The 17,990-nt window shown below is 40.9% G+C and overlaps 1 protein-coding gene across 1 annotated transcript; it reads right to left on the bottom strand.

The window, feature by feature from the left end:
- Window positions 1-52: 52 nt before the first annotated feature.
- Window positions 53-17,237, bottom strand: LOC144043836 (angiomotin-like 2a). The gene is made up of 11 exons (XM_077557843.1): window positions 17,223-17,237; window positions 15,935-16,267; window positions 13,787-14,539; window positions 12,483-12,651; window positions 8,843-9,077; window positions 5,956-6,251; window positions 5,018-5,193; window positions 3,786-3,887; window positions 3,437-3,633; window positions 2,652-2,786; window positions 53-1,256 (listed from the first exon to the last, which is right to left on the bottom strand). Exons 3-11 carry the CDS (start codon window positions 14,476-14,478, stop codon window positions 1,171-1,173), a joined length of 2,088 nt encoding a protein of 695 aa, XP_077413969.1. The 5' UTR covers window positions 14,479-14,539; window positions 15,935-16,267; window positions 17,223-17,237; the 3' UTR covers window positions 53-1,170.
- Window positions 17,238-17,990: the final 753 nt, after the last annotated feature.

A 17,990-nucleotide genomic window follows, 5' to 3' on the forward strand; every position in this document is an offset into this window, starting at 1 on the left:
TCTCGTGAGTGTGATTGAGCGTTCCGATTCAAAACCAGGAGGCCAGGTCGTGTATATTCAAATGTTTTATTGCTTTATGAAATGTCGAGTGAAATTCAACTGTAAAAACCTTCATAATGCTGTGAAGTTTGACAGAAATGACTGCTGGAAGTCAACAGACTCAACGCTCGCTCGGTTGCGTCCAACTTTTGACTTTGACCTCGATTGTCGGCACATAATTTAAAAACAAAAACGTACATACACTCTTTGGCATCCTGCTCAAAGCACTATATTATCTACAATAATAATAATAATAATACAGATCTCTGAATAAAAATATACTTAACAATAATAATTATAATTATTAACCTGTGTTTGTTAGTTCAAAAGCTCACAGTAAACACAACATTTTTTTTTTTAAACTCCCACACGAACTTCATCTGAACCAGCAGAATGGCCGCACAAGGGAGATGACACATGCATACGCACACGAATCAGCTATGGATAAATTCAGCCCTCCTCACACACATTTACGAACAACATCAGGTCTGTGTCAGTTTGGCAAAAAAAAAAAAACAACAACCCCAAAACATTTATACAATAAATCACATCTGTTCACGTGTTTCGCGGCCTTGGCAGAACCAGCTGCCGGGGCAGCAAAAACACGCAAAACCCGAGCGATTCAACAGTGTCTGTTATAAATTAGTGAGCAACTTGGACGAAATTGAGGTTACTCAGGTTAAAAAAAAATCCACATTTTGTCGGAGGGGAATGCTGAATATTTACAGTATCTCAGAGAGCAAGAGAGAGAGACCGTCAGGCTTAAGTTCATATTTGGGAAGTTAAATCCGCAGCTTTGTCATTCACTGGATTGGAGAAATTAAATTGTAAGGAAAAAGAAGAAAGGAAGGAAGCAGCAATTGCATCTATTTTATACAGTATATAAATATGTCGGCATACACGCGCCAACCACAATCCAAAATACTGTCCAAGTACCTGGTAAGAGTCCTGGGCCGGCTGCCTGCAGTCGCGAGTCAGAGCACAGCTCTTCCTCGAAAAATGGGAAAACAACCACCCCACCCCCCCACCCCTTTTATTTCCCACGATATTACCGCCTCTTACATCCAATATCTTCTTCCTGTGACAGACTTCACACATTTCAGGAATTTTTTCTCACACTGTTCAGTCCTTTTAAATAAAGATCTCCACTGCTTCCGACTCCAACTCTTCCAGGCCTCTGAAAGGGTTTAATAGCGACTTCTTTGGTGTTGTCTTATCTGCGGAAAAATAGGATAATTTTCTATTAGCTATAAATAAGAGATAATAATTGTCCAAAAAAGCAAATCAGTTTACTCGATTGGAAAGACCGAACTTAATGATCACTAAAGCAAAACTTGGGTTTTGTTAGCCTAATGAGAACCCCTGGTCCTCAAGAGCCACCGTCCTCCCCGTTTTCCATGTCTCCCTCCACCAACAAACTTGATTTGATGAACAGGATTGTTTTCAAGCTTCTACGGAGCTTGCTGATGAGTCAGCTGTGTTGGAGCAGGGAGACATGGCAAACAGGCAGGACAGTTGGCTCTCGAGGACCAGGGTTCCCTTCCCCTGGCCTAATAGCAAAGTTCTTTTTGAACCTTTTCACAACAAGTGAGAAGTGTACAGTTACCATGATTCAATCTTTGCAGATTACCGCACAAAGGCAAGCACAATTGGTATTTTTCATTGAAATTGCGACAGTTAAAAATGATTAAGGCAATTATGCTATTAGACTAGCGATTCATCTGTTCCACATTAAAGACATTTATTCAAAGTTGATTCCTCATTCTAATTCCAGAAATTCTCTCAACTATATCCCACATTATAATAATTTACAGTTTCCGCCATTCAAGTAGTGGAGACATTAAAAGAAAACCCCCTAATTCAGAATGAAAACATTGTAAATTGAAACTGTTCGGCTCATTCAGTATAACTCGTAAACTATTTTTCACACTCCCAAAATCCTTGAATTTTTAGCGTAAAATTCCTAAATTTACACATTTACATTTCTTGACGGACTGAAACCATTCCAACTTCAAACTTTTCTGCACATTCAGGATATACATTTTAACATTCCTAAAACAAACCAATTTCAGTACAAAACTTTCCATATCTCTCGACCACTCCACCTTCAAGTCTCATATTCTACATTTTTAAAAAAAAATCAGTTAACTCCACAGCATTTCAGTTCAGTGTCAGCTCTTAAACATTTACACGTCATTTCTTCAGATCTCGCATTCTTTCGTTGTCTTGTAATGTCTGCAAAACTGTTCAATTGAAGAAAATGCTGGTAAACCGGAGGCTAGTCTGCTATCAGTGACTAAAGGTTAACAGAAGTCGTCCACACTCATACAAGCTTCTGTGGAAAAAGGTGCTCAATCGACAAGATCCTCATAGTTCAAACCATGCACATTCCAGATAGTATCTCATAACTAAGCCACAGCTTGGTTAATCAATGAGAGCAGCAACCAAGTCCAACATCCTTACAGTCAACGTTAAAATTTATTTTTTTTATTGCACAGTTCCCAAAACGTGCGCAAGTCCCTCACAAAATGCTCGTAAAAAACAATGATTGGCTGCCAAGTGAATGATCAGCTCCTCATATACGAAAGGCGCATATCTGTGAGGTTACTCACCACCGGGGTTGAGCTTGCTGATGCCAGAGGCCTCTTTGCCTTTAGTTCCCTCCGTCGGCCGTTCCAGCGTGTTGGGTTCCGACTGAGCGGAAAATGGGTGGCTTGGCAATGTCTGGTCGTCGGACAGACTCTTACCTGGGGAAATAACAGCACGATGTAAAACATGAGTTGGGAAAAGTAAACTAGGCTCAATTCCTCAACATATTTTTTGCTACCCTATAACCACACAAGTCATCTTTGGTTTATAGAAGAGTCTAAATTGTGTATAGATGTGAATGTGAGTGTGAATTGTCATTTGTCGATATTACTGGCTACTCCTCTTCTCTTTCAAAAAGTCAGCTGACTCCAGACATGCTAGCTTAACTCATTCACTGCCATTGATGGCTATAAACGTCAAAAATTCATTTGAACTATTTCTATTAGTTTCACATTTTTTTCCACTTTTGTTAACAAGAGTATGATAACCTAGAATTTTTTTTATTCTACATTTAGAACAGATATGAAATTTGTGATTAATCGCGAGTTAACTAGTGAAGTCATGCGATTAATTACAATAAAAAAATGTAATCGCCTCTTGCCCGTAATTTTTAATAATCTTTTTTTTTTTTAAACTAATTTATGGCAGTGAATGAGTTAATTGAGGAGTCAAAATTGTCCATGTCTATACAGTATGTGCCCTACGATTGCCTGGTGACCAGTCACGGTTATATAGTTATAGAGTTGTACCCATCCCAGGTGACTCCAGCAATAGAAAGTCGAGATTTTTCTGCATTTCCGCTCCTTACCTCGACTCTTGGATGCACTCTTGGCTGTGAAAATGGAGGGCGTGGAGGAGGCCAGTCTCAGGGGTGCCCCGGCCACGCTCAGGAGGTTGGTGCGGGTTGTCTGTTCGTCCTTTTGCCCTTGGTCTTGGTGCAGCCGCTGGGTGAGGATCTTGATCACAGCGTCCTTTTCCAGGATTTGAGCGTAGAGAGCACGGATCCTGAGAGACAAAACGGGAGGAACGTACTGTATTAGTTAAACGACAAGTGGAGCTGCTTGATGATCTACAGTAGCTATAAACAAATCAGTGTCCATCGGCTTGTGGAGAGCGGATGGCAACATAAGCCAAATATTCTCCGAAAAGGTACGCACCTGTTCTCCATTTCCTGATTCCGGAAGTCTGCAACTGGCAGGTCCTCGTTGAAACTGTTGTTGGAGGAGTGGCAAGGCGAGTGGTTGATGATGGTGGTGTCTCTGCAAAAATGTCAACAAATGACCTTTTAGCACTCGTTTTATTGTATAGTGAACCCCTACCAATTATTACTGTAAGAGCCAAAGTCCTGTGCTAGTAGGAAAGTAGTAACTTGTTAAGGAAGTATTATTGAAATGATACATCGTGACTATTTAAGATCTTTGTATGTGGGGGAGGAGCTACGTTTAGCGTGACTTGGTTATGGAGAGTCTTTTTGTTAAGGTGTATATTTCGAAATCAAATCATTTGTCATTTAGGGTAGTGATGTAAGATGATTTTTGAAAGGATATTGAAGTGTTTAATGGTTTTCCATATACTGTATTTGTTTTTTAATACACTATATATTTCTGGTTTAAACCACGGATTTCACGCTTCAATTTGTGTTTATGAAACTTGCTAAAAACAATTCTGTCAAATATGCTAAGCTTATAAAACATTTAAAGAAATAAACAAATGAAATGTGGTGTTGTCAATGAAAAAGCAAAAAGTTATACCGTAATTATTTTATGATTAAAAGAATTGCACCATTTCATGTAATGCTCAAACTTAAACCATTTTCCGAATGAAAAACTTCTCTTAAAATTAAAATGTATTTACAATTTGAAATTTGATTTACTATTAAAATAATTGTTTTAAGAAAAGCTATTTAAAATAAAAAGCCATATCTTCACACATTCAACTTATTGTGCTATGTTTGACACTTTCTCTCTTTCTTGTAACCTTTTGATGTAGGCCATGTTTAGTTTTATTCGAATAAGTGGCGGGTCAATAAAAAACCTGAAGCGGGTTGCTCACGGCCAATAAACTGGACTTTGGGTACTGCTGGTTTCAACTATTAATACAGGGTACAAGAAGTTAGTTCTTTTGTTTTTTACAATTCAGTATTTGTCTATTTATTTAAAAACACATGAAAATAGGTGTTGCAAAAATATTTTTTAGCACGTTTTTTTTAGGGTGAACGTTGGAATGTCATTGTTTTTGTCTTACATTGTAATGTGTTATTAAATTGGCAAAAATCAACAACAAAAATCACCCGCTATTTACCAATTTTAAAAGAGATAATATCGCCAGATTAATCAGTCTACTTGCAAGTCAAGGTAGCACTGTTACTGTGTAGGTAGCGCAGTGGTACCTCTGTGCGGCGGCGGTGGCGGCCACCTCCATGGCGAACTGCCTCATGGTGCTCTCCTCCAGGTACTTCTGTTCCCAGCGCACCATGTCGGCCTCCAGCGCCAGGATGCGTTCCTCTCGCTCCCGCAGACGCTCTTGGAGGGAACCCATGGTCACTCCGGGTGGTTGCGACTGGCGCTGTTAGGTAAAATCGTTGGTGAGAAACTTCATTCGAGCATTATTGTCTTTCCAACTTTTATTGAGCAAAGGTTAAATAATATTTATTTTTTCATTAAAAAAAAATTGTCTTCTCATTATTCTCATTGGATAATTGGTCAATTGATTTATTATAAACAATACAATGTAATTTTTTTAAAATGTATAATTAAAGTTACATTTTAATTAAATGATTGATTGATAATAACTGTAGCAATTAAATATAAATATATATCTATATTTTAAATGCTAATAAACGTATAATAAAAATGTATCATTTTACATATTTTATATTCACATTGTTCCTTTTTTTATTTTTATTTTTTAGGCTACATTGTGGATAAAGGACCTGAGCCATCTATGCAAAGAATAGTAAAATAAAACATTTTATTTGTACAGTAAGTATGAATAATTTAAAATGAATGAGTTAAATCTTATTATTAAAATTAAAAATATATATATCATTTACATACAGATTTTATTATTTTTTTTAATAATAACTAATATTTCCATATGTACTATATATCCCTCCATTCTATTAATTAAATTTGAACACAGATCATTGATATATAAACAATGATACATTATTTGTTGTAAATAAATAATAATTTTCAGATCAATAAAGTGAAATCGGATCATTTCGATACCCAGCGGTTAGGAATTGTCTACAAGTAGCTTTTGTGACTTTTTTATTTGGTGTTCTACATTGGCTCAATAAAGGTTGGCAAACCCGACCTAACGTACCTGCTGAGCCCTCAAACTCCGGAGCTCCTGCTCCAGGCGTGTCCTGAGCCTCATCTCCAGGCTCTCCCTCTTCTCACAGGTGGACTGCAGCTGAGCCAGGGCGCTCTGGAGCCTCTCCACCTTCTCCACGTAGGCCCTCTTCCTGCGCAACTCCTCCTCCAGCTGACGGCCTCGTCCCCGGGCCGCCTCCAGGGCCTCCTCGAGCCTCCTGCTGCGGAGGCTCTGCTCCTCGGCCTCCGCCCGCAGTCGCTCGGCTTCCCGCTCCATGCGTTCCCGTTCCACGTTCTGCTCCTCATCTGCGAGGGGAGACAAAATGAGAATTCGTAAGTCCATGGTTGGAGTCTAGAACACGGGTTTTCAAAATGTTTAGGTGTTGGGAGCTCAATCAGAAAATTTTCCAATGAAGCCCTCATGATCTAATTAGATAAGATTTATGTGCATCCCTAAATTCGCAGGAAGGACAATGTTGTGTTATACATTACGTGTACACTCATGGTATGGAAAATAATCACTGATTTAAATGTGTAAACTGTGCATAATATTACTTTGGCTTCAACTATTTCGAAATGCAGTACAAGATATTTTTTAAGTACAGTTTAGTTGTATTTAACTTTAAAGAACAATACATTGGCATTTGATATTCATAATCTTGCCTGAAATGAAAATTTTGATATAAAATGTTTGTCACCAAGTTCTTTCTCGCAAAATTATGCATTTTTATTCTGTGAAAAGACAATTTTTTTCTTTGGTAGTCAAGTGGTTTCTCCATTAAAGAAAGAAATACAGTAAGTAGTCGTTACAACAAGAACAAAGATGTACTTTGTGGGGATAAAGTACTTTTCCAAACAAAATCATAATGTTATAATATTAAAAGTTTAACAAGGGAAGAGTTGTATTTTAACAAGTGAATTTCAAAAACTATTATAATATTATATACAGTATAATATTTTCAGGAAAAGGCCTTTTTATTCGCTTTATTCATTTACTGTATGTGTCTTCACATGTGACCCGTCATTCCAACAAGTTTGACACCCCTGGGTCAGAATCTTAAAACTCCAGCAGAAAAAAAAATCTCCTCCATGGTGGCCCGCGTTCATTTAATGAAGCACTCACGGAATGCCGAGAGGAAGGAGGAGGAAAAAGGGGGGGAGAATGCTGCCCTATCCCTTTGACCCACATAGCGCTTTGGCATTCCTCATCAAGGCCATACAAACACCGGCACTCTACTTGATCCCAGTTCCCCTCACAGACAACATAAATCAGTTCAACAACAGGTGTGCACGGTACGAGAGATTTCGAGCCACTTCATTTTACTTCTCTCCTTACAACGTGAGTTGAATTTTCTAAAGCCTTCTAAAGAGGATGTGAAGGTTACGCAAGGAAAATTCCTGCATGTGTGAGACTCTTAGCTACAAAGAGACCCCACACCATCTTAATCCAATCAAGAATGCTGATTAGGCTACAAAGAAGAACAGACAACTAAAGTGGGGTACACACACACACACACACACACACACACACACACACACACACACACACACACACACACACACACACACACACACACACACACACAAATCAAAATTTTTAACACTTTAACCCAAAACGTGAGAGACCCCACACATGATGAGGAAGATATCTGCGGTGCACACAAGGTGACCCAGGCACCACACAAATATGTCTGTTGTTGAAACCAAACCTTACCTGTGAGAGGCAGTATAGTGCCAGAGGGCATCCAGACGGCCCAAAATTACAATAAAGTAGTTAAAGTTCAAATTAAAGGTAGTGGTTGCGGTAGTGGTAGGTAGTCATGGAAGACGCTTGGCTAACTGGTTATTTATAGAAGAAGCTTGACTAATTTGTAGCTTAAGTAGTAACGGAAGAAGCTTGGCTAACTGCTAGCTTAGGTAGTAATGAAAAAGTTTGGCTAAAAGGTAGCTTACGTAGTGATAGAAGAAGCTTGAGTAACTGTTAGCGTTGGTATAGTATCAGAAGAAGCTTGGCTAACTGTTAGCTTAAGCAGTAATGAAAAGGCTTGGCTAAAAGGTAGCTTATGTAGCAATAGAAGAAGCTTGGCTAACTCCTAGTTTAGGTAGTAACGGAAGAAGCGTGTCTAACTTAGTTTAGCTAGTAATGACAAAAGCTTGGCTAAAAGGTAGCTTAGGTTGTAAGAAGCATGGCTCACTGGTAGCTTATGTAGTAATAGAAGAAGCTTAGCTAACTGGTAGTTTGGGTAAACAATTCCAGCTCCAATTAGGTTTTAAACGCACATGATTGAAAGTACTGAAAAGACTTAACAATCACGATTGTTGGTCCCGATTGTTTTCCCAGCCAATGAAATCACTTTCATCACACGCCACACTAATCACTTAGGATAATATTGTAGATGCATCCGAAAATCGGGTCTTTGTTGGTTTTGATTGGAAGATGTGATAAATGCTCACATTCAGATTGTCGGCATGTGTGTGTTTTGCTTAATTGGCGATTATTACACAATCACAGATTCCGTGGCTGACTGAACTTAGTGTTGACTTTACAGAAGATTTACCATCGCAAATATTGAATATCTTTTACACTTACGATTGTGGGCCACAATTTTTGTCAGGCAGAAAAAAAATCACACTTTACCCACCCCACACCACAGGAATCCTCATATCATTGGCCCTATTCTGATTTTGATCGGAAGGGGTGAATCCAGTTCACATTCAGCCGCGTTATCGTATATCCCACTCTACCATGAATTTCATTTTCTGTGCAGATTGGGGAGGAAAATCAATCGCCATTAACACACCTCACACCACAGGAAAATCTAGTATCCGATAATCAGGATTTGCTGACAATGATCGGACAGGGCGACAAATTATTAAATATTCTCTTTGGGACTCACTTTGCTCGAGGAGTTTGGCCATGATGTGCTGGTTGTGATCGGCGACCTGCACTTCTTTGGCGACGTGCGTCCGGGCGTTTTCCAAGTTCTCCTTCAGGTCTCGGTTGAAATCTTGCAGCCTGCGGATTTCATCTACCAGCCTCCTCCTCAGCGTCTGCTCCAGAGTCTCTCGCTTGCTGCTGCCCTGCATCAGTTTCTCATAGGCCTCGGAAATGCGCTGGATTTCCTGCTCCAACTGAGAGAGGGACAGAAATAGACAGAGAAGGAATTTTTCGGTTAACCTTCTGACATGACAGGGAGAAACTGGAATGTTGCTTTTTGTTGTTTACACAACAAACTGGGGCCGGTCTGCAAAAATAATTTGCAATGAATTATGTGGCATTTTAAAAGTGCATAGGGACTGGTGGCCAATAAAACAAACATACTAAAGCAATTACTCTTCCCTACCTTTTATACCATCCATCCATCCATCCATCCATTTTCTTAACCGCTTGTCCTCACAAGGGTTGCGGGGGTTGCTGGAGCCTATCCCAGCTGGCTTCGGGCAGTAGGCGGGGTACACCCTGAACTGGTTGCCAGCCAATTGCAGGGCACACAGAGACAAACAACCATACTCACAATCACACCTATGGACAATTTGGAGTGTTCAATTAACCTGCCATGCATGTCTTTGGAATGTGGGAGGAAACCGGAGTACCCGGAGAAAACCCACGCAAGCACGGGGAGAACATGCAAACTCCACCCAGGAAGGCCGAAGCCCGGACTCAATCTCACGTCCTCTGCACTGGGAGGCGGACGCGCTAACCAGTCAGCCACCGTGCCGCACCTTTTATACCTATAGGATAATTAAAAGATCATGTTTTGTGTATTGTCACATGGATCTGACATATCTGCTTGAATAAAGATTCAGTTTTTTAAATTCATTTAGTTTTTTTTTTTTTAGAACACAGGATATTATGACAGGATTCAAGTCTTATCTTTGAGAGAATAATTTGTTTTTCGGGCAAATTTTGCTTTTTTTTTTTTTTTAAACAAAAAACAATTTTTTGAGAATATAGTTCAAATTTTATTTTTCATTTTTTTCAGAAAGCAAAACATTTTTTTTTTTTAGAATATAGTAATTTTTTGAGAACTTAATTAATTTTTCAAGAGCGTAGTGCCATTTTTCAAGAACTTAAGGCATATTTTTGTAAGTTCTATTCTTTTTAGAGAATAATGTATTTTTGAAATTCACTTGTTGGAATATGACATTCTTCCATTGTTAAGCTTTCACTTAAATATCCTAAAATCACTACTTAAGCTTGGACAAATATTACTTTATTCCCATAAATGTATGACGTTTTTTTGGGGGGTGGGTGGGGGGGGTATTGTTACAACTTTTTCCCTCTAAAAGTGTAATTTGTTTCCATAACATAATGACTTTTTTTCATTAAAATAGATATTTTTTTCCATTCTTATAGCATGTTTCACCAGCATTAGGATTATGAGGGGCTCCTTGGAAAAAAAATTGTTCCCTGTAAGAAATTCCTGGACCCAAACCGTTTGAGATCCACTAACATGGAAGAGGCAGTACGCGTATGTACACACATTAAGTTGTATGTGTGTGTGCATGCTACATTTCCCAGAAGGAATTCAAGCCCGCACCACTCCCCGTGAGACTGATTTATATCGACATTCCTGAGGGCTGATAGCCGCCGTTCCAGGTGCAAGCGCGCACACTACACACCACACATGCCCACATACTTACGCGCACACAATTTAAGATACACACAAAGAGCAGCACACAGCGGTCTGTGGAAGTCTGCCAGCAAGGAAGGTGTGCATGCCTGTGCCTGGCCTGTGGAAACGGCCCAAAAAAAGACACCCACCATTACAGGCATGTTTACTCAGAGCTGCGGCCTAAGAGGAGAGAAATCTTTCCAACCCTGCTAGTTTTCATTCTTTTCAGCTGAGACAAGGCCAGAGCCATGTGACATAACTCCGGAGGTATTTTACAGACTGGCTGAGGTACTAAAAAAGTTGTTTCCACCGCGGTAAAAAATTAAGCCACGTTTTCCAACCAGGCGGAGGCGTTGCCATTTACATTAGCTCATAGCAGCGCTGTAAACCTCCCAATGGCTTCGACAAAAACGAAGACTGATAGGGAGGACAAGCTTTGTGTGAGTAAAGACACATTTTGGACTATTCCCCTTTGATCCCTAAAGCCTTGTACACATGCCGATTTTGATCATCTTAACAGATTACACACATCAACATGTCTCTACATTACAATTGTCAGGTTTGACTGGAAAATCACTCTTAACACACCTCACACCACAGAATAATCTTTCAGACCCATCTAATAATCGGGCCTTTATCGACTTTAGGTAGGGTGAGAAATTGCTCAACTCGAACCCGATTGTCAGTATATGCCTTGCTTAGTTAACTATCGTTTCATATCATGTCCTAAATACACACATAAGGATTTCCAATCATTGATATTGAACACTTACGATTATTGGCCCCAACCATTTTCAAAGCACATCGCAGAGGAAAAATCACTTAACTCATCCCAGACCACAGGATAATCACTCAGGATAATCTTTCAGAATGATCAGATAATTGGAAGGGCATAAAATCTTAACATTTACCAATTACGATTGTCACTTCCTGACCTTTTCCAGAACAGATCACACCACAGGATAATCCCTTTGGGTAATCTTTAAGAGACATTTGATAATTGAGCCGTTGCCAAGTCTGACCTCAAGGGAGGGAAAACACTCAAATCAGCCCTATTATTGGTATTCACATACCTTGCTGCACAGAATTATTTTGCTATCCAAGAAAGTAGCCCCATCTTGGACACCTGTCTGGGAAAGATAACCCTAGCAACCAGTTGTCTGTACTGTATTCTCTTGGCCTCATCTGCACTGCAGCGATGCAGCTGCCACCTTGCATACCACAGAGGCCCAACCAGAGGTCACACTACTGTGTTTAGACACACTCCTCCCTTTGTCGTCGCTAGCGCATGTGTGCGCTCGCTTTCATTCTAAACAGGCCATATAGGTTTTTCAGGGCCAGCAACTGGATCGGGTGGTGACCCACACGCAGCTGATGGGGAGGCGGAGGGCGAGGGGTTGACGGGGGTTCGGTGGCAGGTGGCAGCCTGCTGTGTAAAAAGTGAAAGGTCTCTTTTGTCCGCAGCCAACTGCTCTTTGTGCACATTCTGGCTTTTGAACCTGATTTTATGCCGAGGCAGCTTTTTTCTCCACTGGGTGGCAGAAACTCCGTTGGCAAAGTTTGAATTTGGGAGTGATGTCAGTTTGCTTTTTGAGGTGGAATTTCTATTTCAGGTCCAAAAAAAAGGTAGCAAAATTAAGGAGCCTTTTCTTCTGTTATTATTATAATTGGTAGAAGTTGAATCAATGAAATATTGATGATCTCCGCTGTACCATATTTCCCTTGTGATACCAGCCATATATGGGATACCAAGTCAACAGACTGCCTGACACTTTGGCATAATATGAGCATTTTTGCTCCCTTGCGATAAAAGTAATCAAATCTGCTCAATATTGACGATGCCTTATGTGAACTTGAACGTCAATTTTGACCAAGCTACGGACTCTGAGATTGGGAGGTACGTGTTTCTCCCTGGGCTCACCTTCTGAATACGACCCGTTTTTTCCCGGTGAGCCTCAAGCTCTTGCCTCAGTCTCTCGTTCTCCATCAGCAGCAGCTCCACTTGGTTGGGTTCCTCCAAGCCAGCAGGGGGCAAGCCTGAGAACGCATTGTAGCAAGAGATGTCGGCTGGCGGCCCGGACTGGATGTACCTGTGGGCGAGACATTGTTAAGTGACACCTTCCTGAATCTGAGCCAACCTAACCCCTGTACGAGTGTTGGGGCCAGACTGGAGACTTGAAAGCTTGGACAATGACACTCTCTATTCCAGCTCTTTGGTCATCAGACGCGCCGGCTCCAGTAAAGAATGTAAAGTGATGAACTATACTATTTTGAAAGGCCAAAGTAAGCATGTGAGGTGTTCCAGACGCAGCATGCCAAGCATTACAAATACCTTTTGGACCACGCTGCTTTAAAAAGAAGCAGAATATGAGTCAAGCATATGTTTATGCCATGGCTTTGGGTACCTGGTCCTTCAGTGGGGACTTATTCAAATTAATCCACTGCTTAATGCCACCACTATCATGTCGCTATTATAGAAACCATCAACACTATGCTGCATACGAATACCAGAGCATAGATTTAAAAAAAGATGAGAACTCACAAATGCCGAACCACAAATACGTTTAGATCAGGGGTGGGCAAACTCGGTCCTCGAGGGCCAGAGTCCTGCAAGTTTTGGATGTTTCCCTTCTCCAACACAGTTGATATATGATCAGCTCATCAGCAAGCGGTGCAAAAGCCTGATAACGATCCTGTTGTTGGGAATCAGCTGTGTTGGAAGAGGGAAACTTCCAAAACCCTTGAGGACCGAGTTTGCCTATCCCTGGTTTAGATTAAATCAGCCAGCACTACTGATTCCAAAGACCCTGGGCAGATTAGACTGACACAGCAACACACAGAGGCTTAAATCGGACTGGACTACCAAGTGAAGAGAATACAGTATTTGGAATCAATTCATACAGTTTCATGGAACAAATAGGACAAATTAGGTTGTAAATGTAGGTCAGTGCTCTTGATAGTGTTTGGGCTAGCAGAGGCCCTGATGGTCAACCACTGTGAGGAACGAGACTATTTTCGAAAGGCCAAGGCAAGCAAGCATTTGAGGTGTTCCACCCACGGCATGCCAAGTATTACAAATACCTTTGGACGGGCGCTGCTTTAAAAAGAAGGAAAGTATGACTCAAGTATGTGTTTACGCATGTGAAGCTCAAAGAGGAGCCACACCACAGTGTGTGATGTCATGTTGCTTCTTAGTGAATAGAAGCAATTAAGCTCAATTTGTACCTGTGCTGCGGGGCCTGCGCAGGCTCCTGGGCCTGGTGTGGGATAAATCCTTGTCCCTGGACGGGAGCCGAGTACTCAGGTGGAGGGTTGCGTTTCTCTGTCCCCTGGGGGCCCCACTGGGTGTAGTAAGCCAGCTCGGGATAACTGTGAGAGGCGCTCTTGACTGCCTCCGCCTTGACAACGGCATCATTCCTTTCCAGAGAGATCTGCATGCGGTGCTCGCTGAGGGACCGAGCGTGGGCGCATTTCCGCTCCGTCTCGTCTACCTCCTCGTGGAAGGCCCCCTCATTGGACTGCCTACCGGGGCTGGGTGGCGCCCAGTGGGTGGCCAGATATTGAGAATGCGCCTTGGCTTGCTCATAGGTGGGCAGCTCCTCGCCGTGGAGCTGGTAGAGTTGAAAGCCGCTTTCAGAGTGGTGGAAGTCGCCCTGGTGCTCCTGGCCCTGGGGCTCTTGTCTGGCGGAGAGCTGGGGGAACGTAGGCTCCTCCTGGGTGAGACTCTCCAGAGAGGACCGGGGACTCCGGCCCATTTCGCCCCCGCTGCTGGGCCCGCTATTGCTCCCGCTGCCTCCACGCAGGGCCTGCTGCTGGATGGCGAGTAAGGTGCGGGTGTCGGTTGGGTTTCCATAGCGAAGCTGCTCCTGGATCAGCCGGTGCAAGACCGTGCCGGACGGCTCCTCGGTGGACGTCATGCTGATTCTCGCTGAGGATTCAGTTCTGTTTCTGCTGATTTCACTGAATTGGCTGTGAGACCTACAGACGAGGAGGATGTGGTTGTATTAGCATGACTGATGACAGATTGTGACACATGCAAATAGTATTTAAGCAGAAGGGTGTTTTCACATTTGGGCCCCTACTGAACACAGTATAAAAACTGAAGCAAACCAGACTATGACCTCCAGAAGTGGTCTCAATTCAATTTCAAGGTGTAACAATGTGACTACAAAGTGGTCCAGGTTCACTTATCCTTGATTTGTTACTGGAATGACGGAGAATTGGAAGTCCCTTTTCAGAGTAGTCACTAACAGTCACAGATTAGATTTGGGGCCCAAACTGAAGTTGTCCATAAGAACTAATCAGACCCCTCTAAAGTGAACCAGATCAATACTACCTCCAGAAGTGGCTTCAATTTGACTTAAAGGCTTAACATCGACAACGGCTCAGGTTCTCTTTGCCTTGGGTCCTCTTATAAGAAACTTTGCCACTTCATGAGAACTGATTGGACCCCCCTAAAGCAAATGGTCTCAAATCAGTTTTAGTCAGTTCAAATAAACTCAAACTCAGTTTCAAGTGTATGGAACCATTGCTTAATATATACAGTGTGAACACAGTAATCCAGGTTCATTTTGTCTTGAATGACTACTGATTTGAATCAACAAGGCCAAAATTCTCACGACTACTTCCAAAGTGGTCTCAATTCGGTTTCAAGGATTAACACAACAGAACAGAAAGTGATCGCTTCACTTTGCATCAGGTCTTCTTTCAAAGAACCTGCCATGTGAACACCCAAAAACACCTCCAAAAGTGATTTCAATTTGGTTTCAAGACTTACCATGTGCTTATGTGAACACTTCATAACAATTGAACAAATGCCTAAAAAGCAAATTGGACTCAGATCACCTCCTAAAATGTTTTCAATTTGGTTTCAATGTGCAATGTGAACAGAAAGTGGCCCGTGTTCACTTTGCCTTGGATCTGCTTTCAAATGAACTTGTCATTTGAACTCAAAACACAGAAAGGAATAGCTTTTGAGTTCAGATTATGCATCAATAATGAATGGATCTTTTCATCTGTGGATCAATATAGCTCTGTATCTTTCAAACAAAATGAGGTTATTTGTGAGTCATAAAGGCCCGGACTCAGCTTTTAAAATATATCTTTCAAAAAAACAAGACAGTGCACTCTCTCAACAGCGACAACATAAAAATGTGGAGACTCTTTTCCATAGCAAGCAAGAAAAAAACACATGCGGCCAAAATTCCAATCTCACGGGCAAGTAAAAACGCACAAAAGCAACCCTGGGGGAATCACTTTTACTTTTTCTATCTCGCTTTGAAATCAACTTTAAGTGTTATAAAGAAACAGTAAGTGTTGATCGTGTTTGTAAGGGGGCGAAAGAGTGAAAAAGGACCAAAAAGTCAGTCTTACCAGCTCAGGCTCTCATCCTGACAACTAAAAGGGTTTCTCTGATGTGTGGAAATCCAACTTTTTGTATTAATTCCAACCTTGTGTGTCTCTTCTTTTTCTTTTGGTTGGCTTTGAGGAACCAAAACGCACGTCCTCCCCTTTTGCTGCTGTTGTGTGAAATGCTGCTTATGCTGGGGGAAGCAGGCGGGCCGATAATAAGCCAGCAGGGAGGAGGGACCGAGCCGGGAATGCCAGGAATGTTCAACTGGAGCTCCCTCGGGGGATCAGACGTGTAAAAAGCAGCAACGGGGGAAGAAGAAGGAGGAGGACGAGGAGGAGGAAGGGCTTGCTGGGCTTGATCGTGTAACATAGTACAAAAAAAAAAGGAGAATGATTTGGGTATTTGTTTACAAAGCTGTGCAAAAGTACTCACACCTTGTAGGCTACTTAAGTTAAAGTATCGGCACTTGTTCAGAACAAGATTCTAGTAGATTCAAGGCTGCAATGAGTCAACTCCTTAAGTAATTCTTTTTAATATATGCAGATTTTAACATCTACTTAGGCACAAAAGTAATAATGTATTTTCACTATCAATTACATACAATATTCACTTTAAAAAAACGGCACAAAAAACGTGTAGCCTACTATTCACAGCCAGCCCAAAGCATAAGCCACTGTTTAATAGTTTGTTTTACGTTTTTTTTTTGGTAGTGGCATTGAGGAAGAACAGATTAACATGAAAGACAAATGTGTCCATTTAAGAATTTTATTTTGCTAATAAAAAAAAACAAAAGCCTTTGCACATTTTTACATAGTTGAAGACCCAATTATTAAATTTTAGATTTTACCATCACTGTTAAAAAGTTGTTTGAAATTGTGTTGATTTTATTTAATTAACAGTTATGTTATTTGTTGTTGGACATTATTTTTGTTCTTGTTTCAGTTTTTTTTCATGATCCCACTGAAAAAAACTGGGAATGTTGGGTAAATCAACCCTAGTCTGCTTTTAAAGTGTTTTTTTTTTTTTTATCATGCTGACGGCATTCCTACATACGTAGTTTCTAAAATCAACCTTTGCTTTGTGCCCCATGGAGGCTTGAGCAACATTTCATGCTATCAAAAATGTATTCAAATTCCAATGAACTGACTTACAAATGTTACATTAGCTTCAAACAATTCTGTTTAAATAACGTGATAGGAAATCTTACTTCTCTGAATCTATTGCGTCAGCACAGAAAATACATACTAAATACTGAATAATAATAATATATACTCAAGAATAGTGTAGATATCTGAAAAATGCACTTACTTGGTTACGTCCTACCACTGATTCACAGGAAAAGGGCCCAAATGGTCTTTGTCTTTCTCACTTCTTTGATCTTCCCTTTTATAACGTGACCCCGTGTGTGTGTGTCAATAGAGGTGCTGGAATGAATGGAATTTTTTTTATGTAAATGCAACTTGCCTCAAAGCAAAAAGATTCTAAACACATCAAAAATGTTTGGTCTTATTTAACTCAATAATGCAATTCAAGTTTTGGAAGAAAATGGAAATGAACAAAGACGGGTTTTCGTGATAACACTCGTGGAATGTACAACTGATCGTTTGAACAAAGGTCATCTGGATAAGGTTTAATCCAAAGTAATTAAAGAGGCAGGCACAGCTGTCAATCGTCAATTCCCGTTAATAACGATATCCACCTTTTGACGAGTGCACAATGACGCAAAGCCTCGAGAAAATACACGAACTGAGAAACGACTGAAGCAGGTTTCCATCAATCGGGGCAAGCACAGACGGTCCTTCTCATCCTGTGTATTTTTGCAAGGCTTCCTGTCATTAAGCATTTGCCAAAAACATTGTCATCCATAGGAATTGATGATTGATGGAAGTGCCCACCTCTGTTAAAGACAAGAGATGCATTACATATCCATGCTTGTAAAGCAAGATCCGCACATAACGACAATCGTGCCAAATTTGAGAATTCTCTCTCACTACTGATCAAAGTTGGTAAAGGCCCGATTGTGTCTCAGAAAGATTATCCTGAGTGATTAGCGGAGAACGGTGTCAGCTTACTGAT

This window comes from Vanacampus margaritifer, chromosome 2, assembly GCF_051991255.1.
Source record: "Vanacampus margaritifer isolate UIUO_Vmar chromosome 2, RoL_Vmar_1.0, whole genome shotgun sequence".
Lineage (NCBI taxonomy): Eukaryota > Metazoa > Chordata > Actinopteri > Syngnathiformes > Syngnathidae > Vanacampus > Vanacampus margaritifer.

Coding starts and splice junctions, on each gene's coding strand:
- LOC144043836 (XM_077557843.1), bottom strand. CDS start 14,478: ATGACGTCCACCGAGGAGCCGTCCGGCACGGTCTTGCACCGGCTGATC. Junction 12,652..13,786: donor GCGCAGGCCCCGCAGCACAG/GTACAAATTGAG, acceptor TCTCGCCCACAG/GTACATCCAGTCCGGGCCGC. Junction 9,078..12,482: donor AAACGGGTCGTATTCAGAAG/GTGAGCCCAGGG, acceptor TCCCTCTCTCAG/TTGGAGCAGGAAATCCAGCG.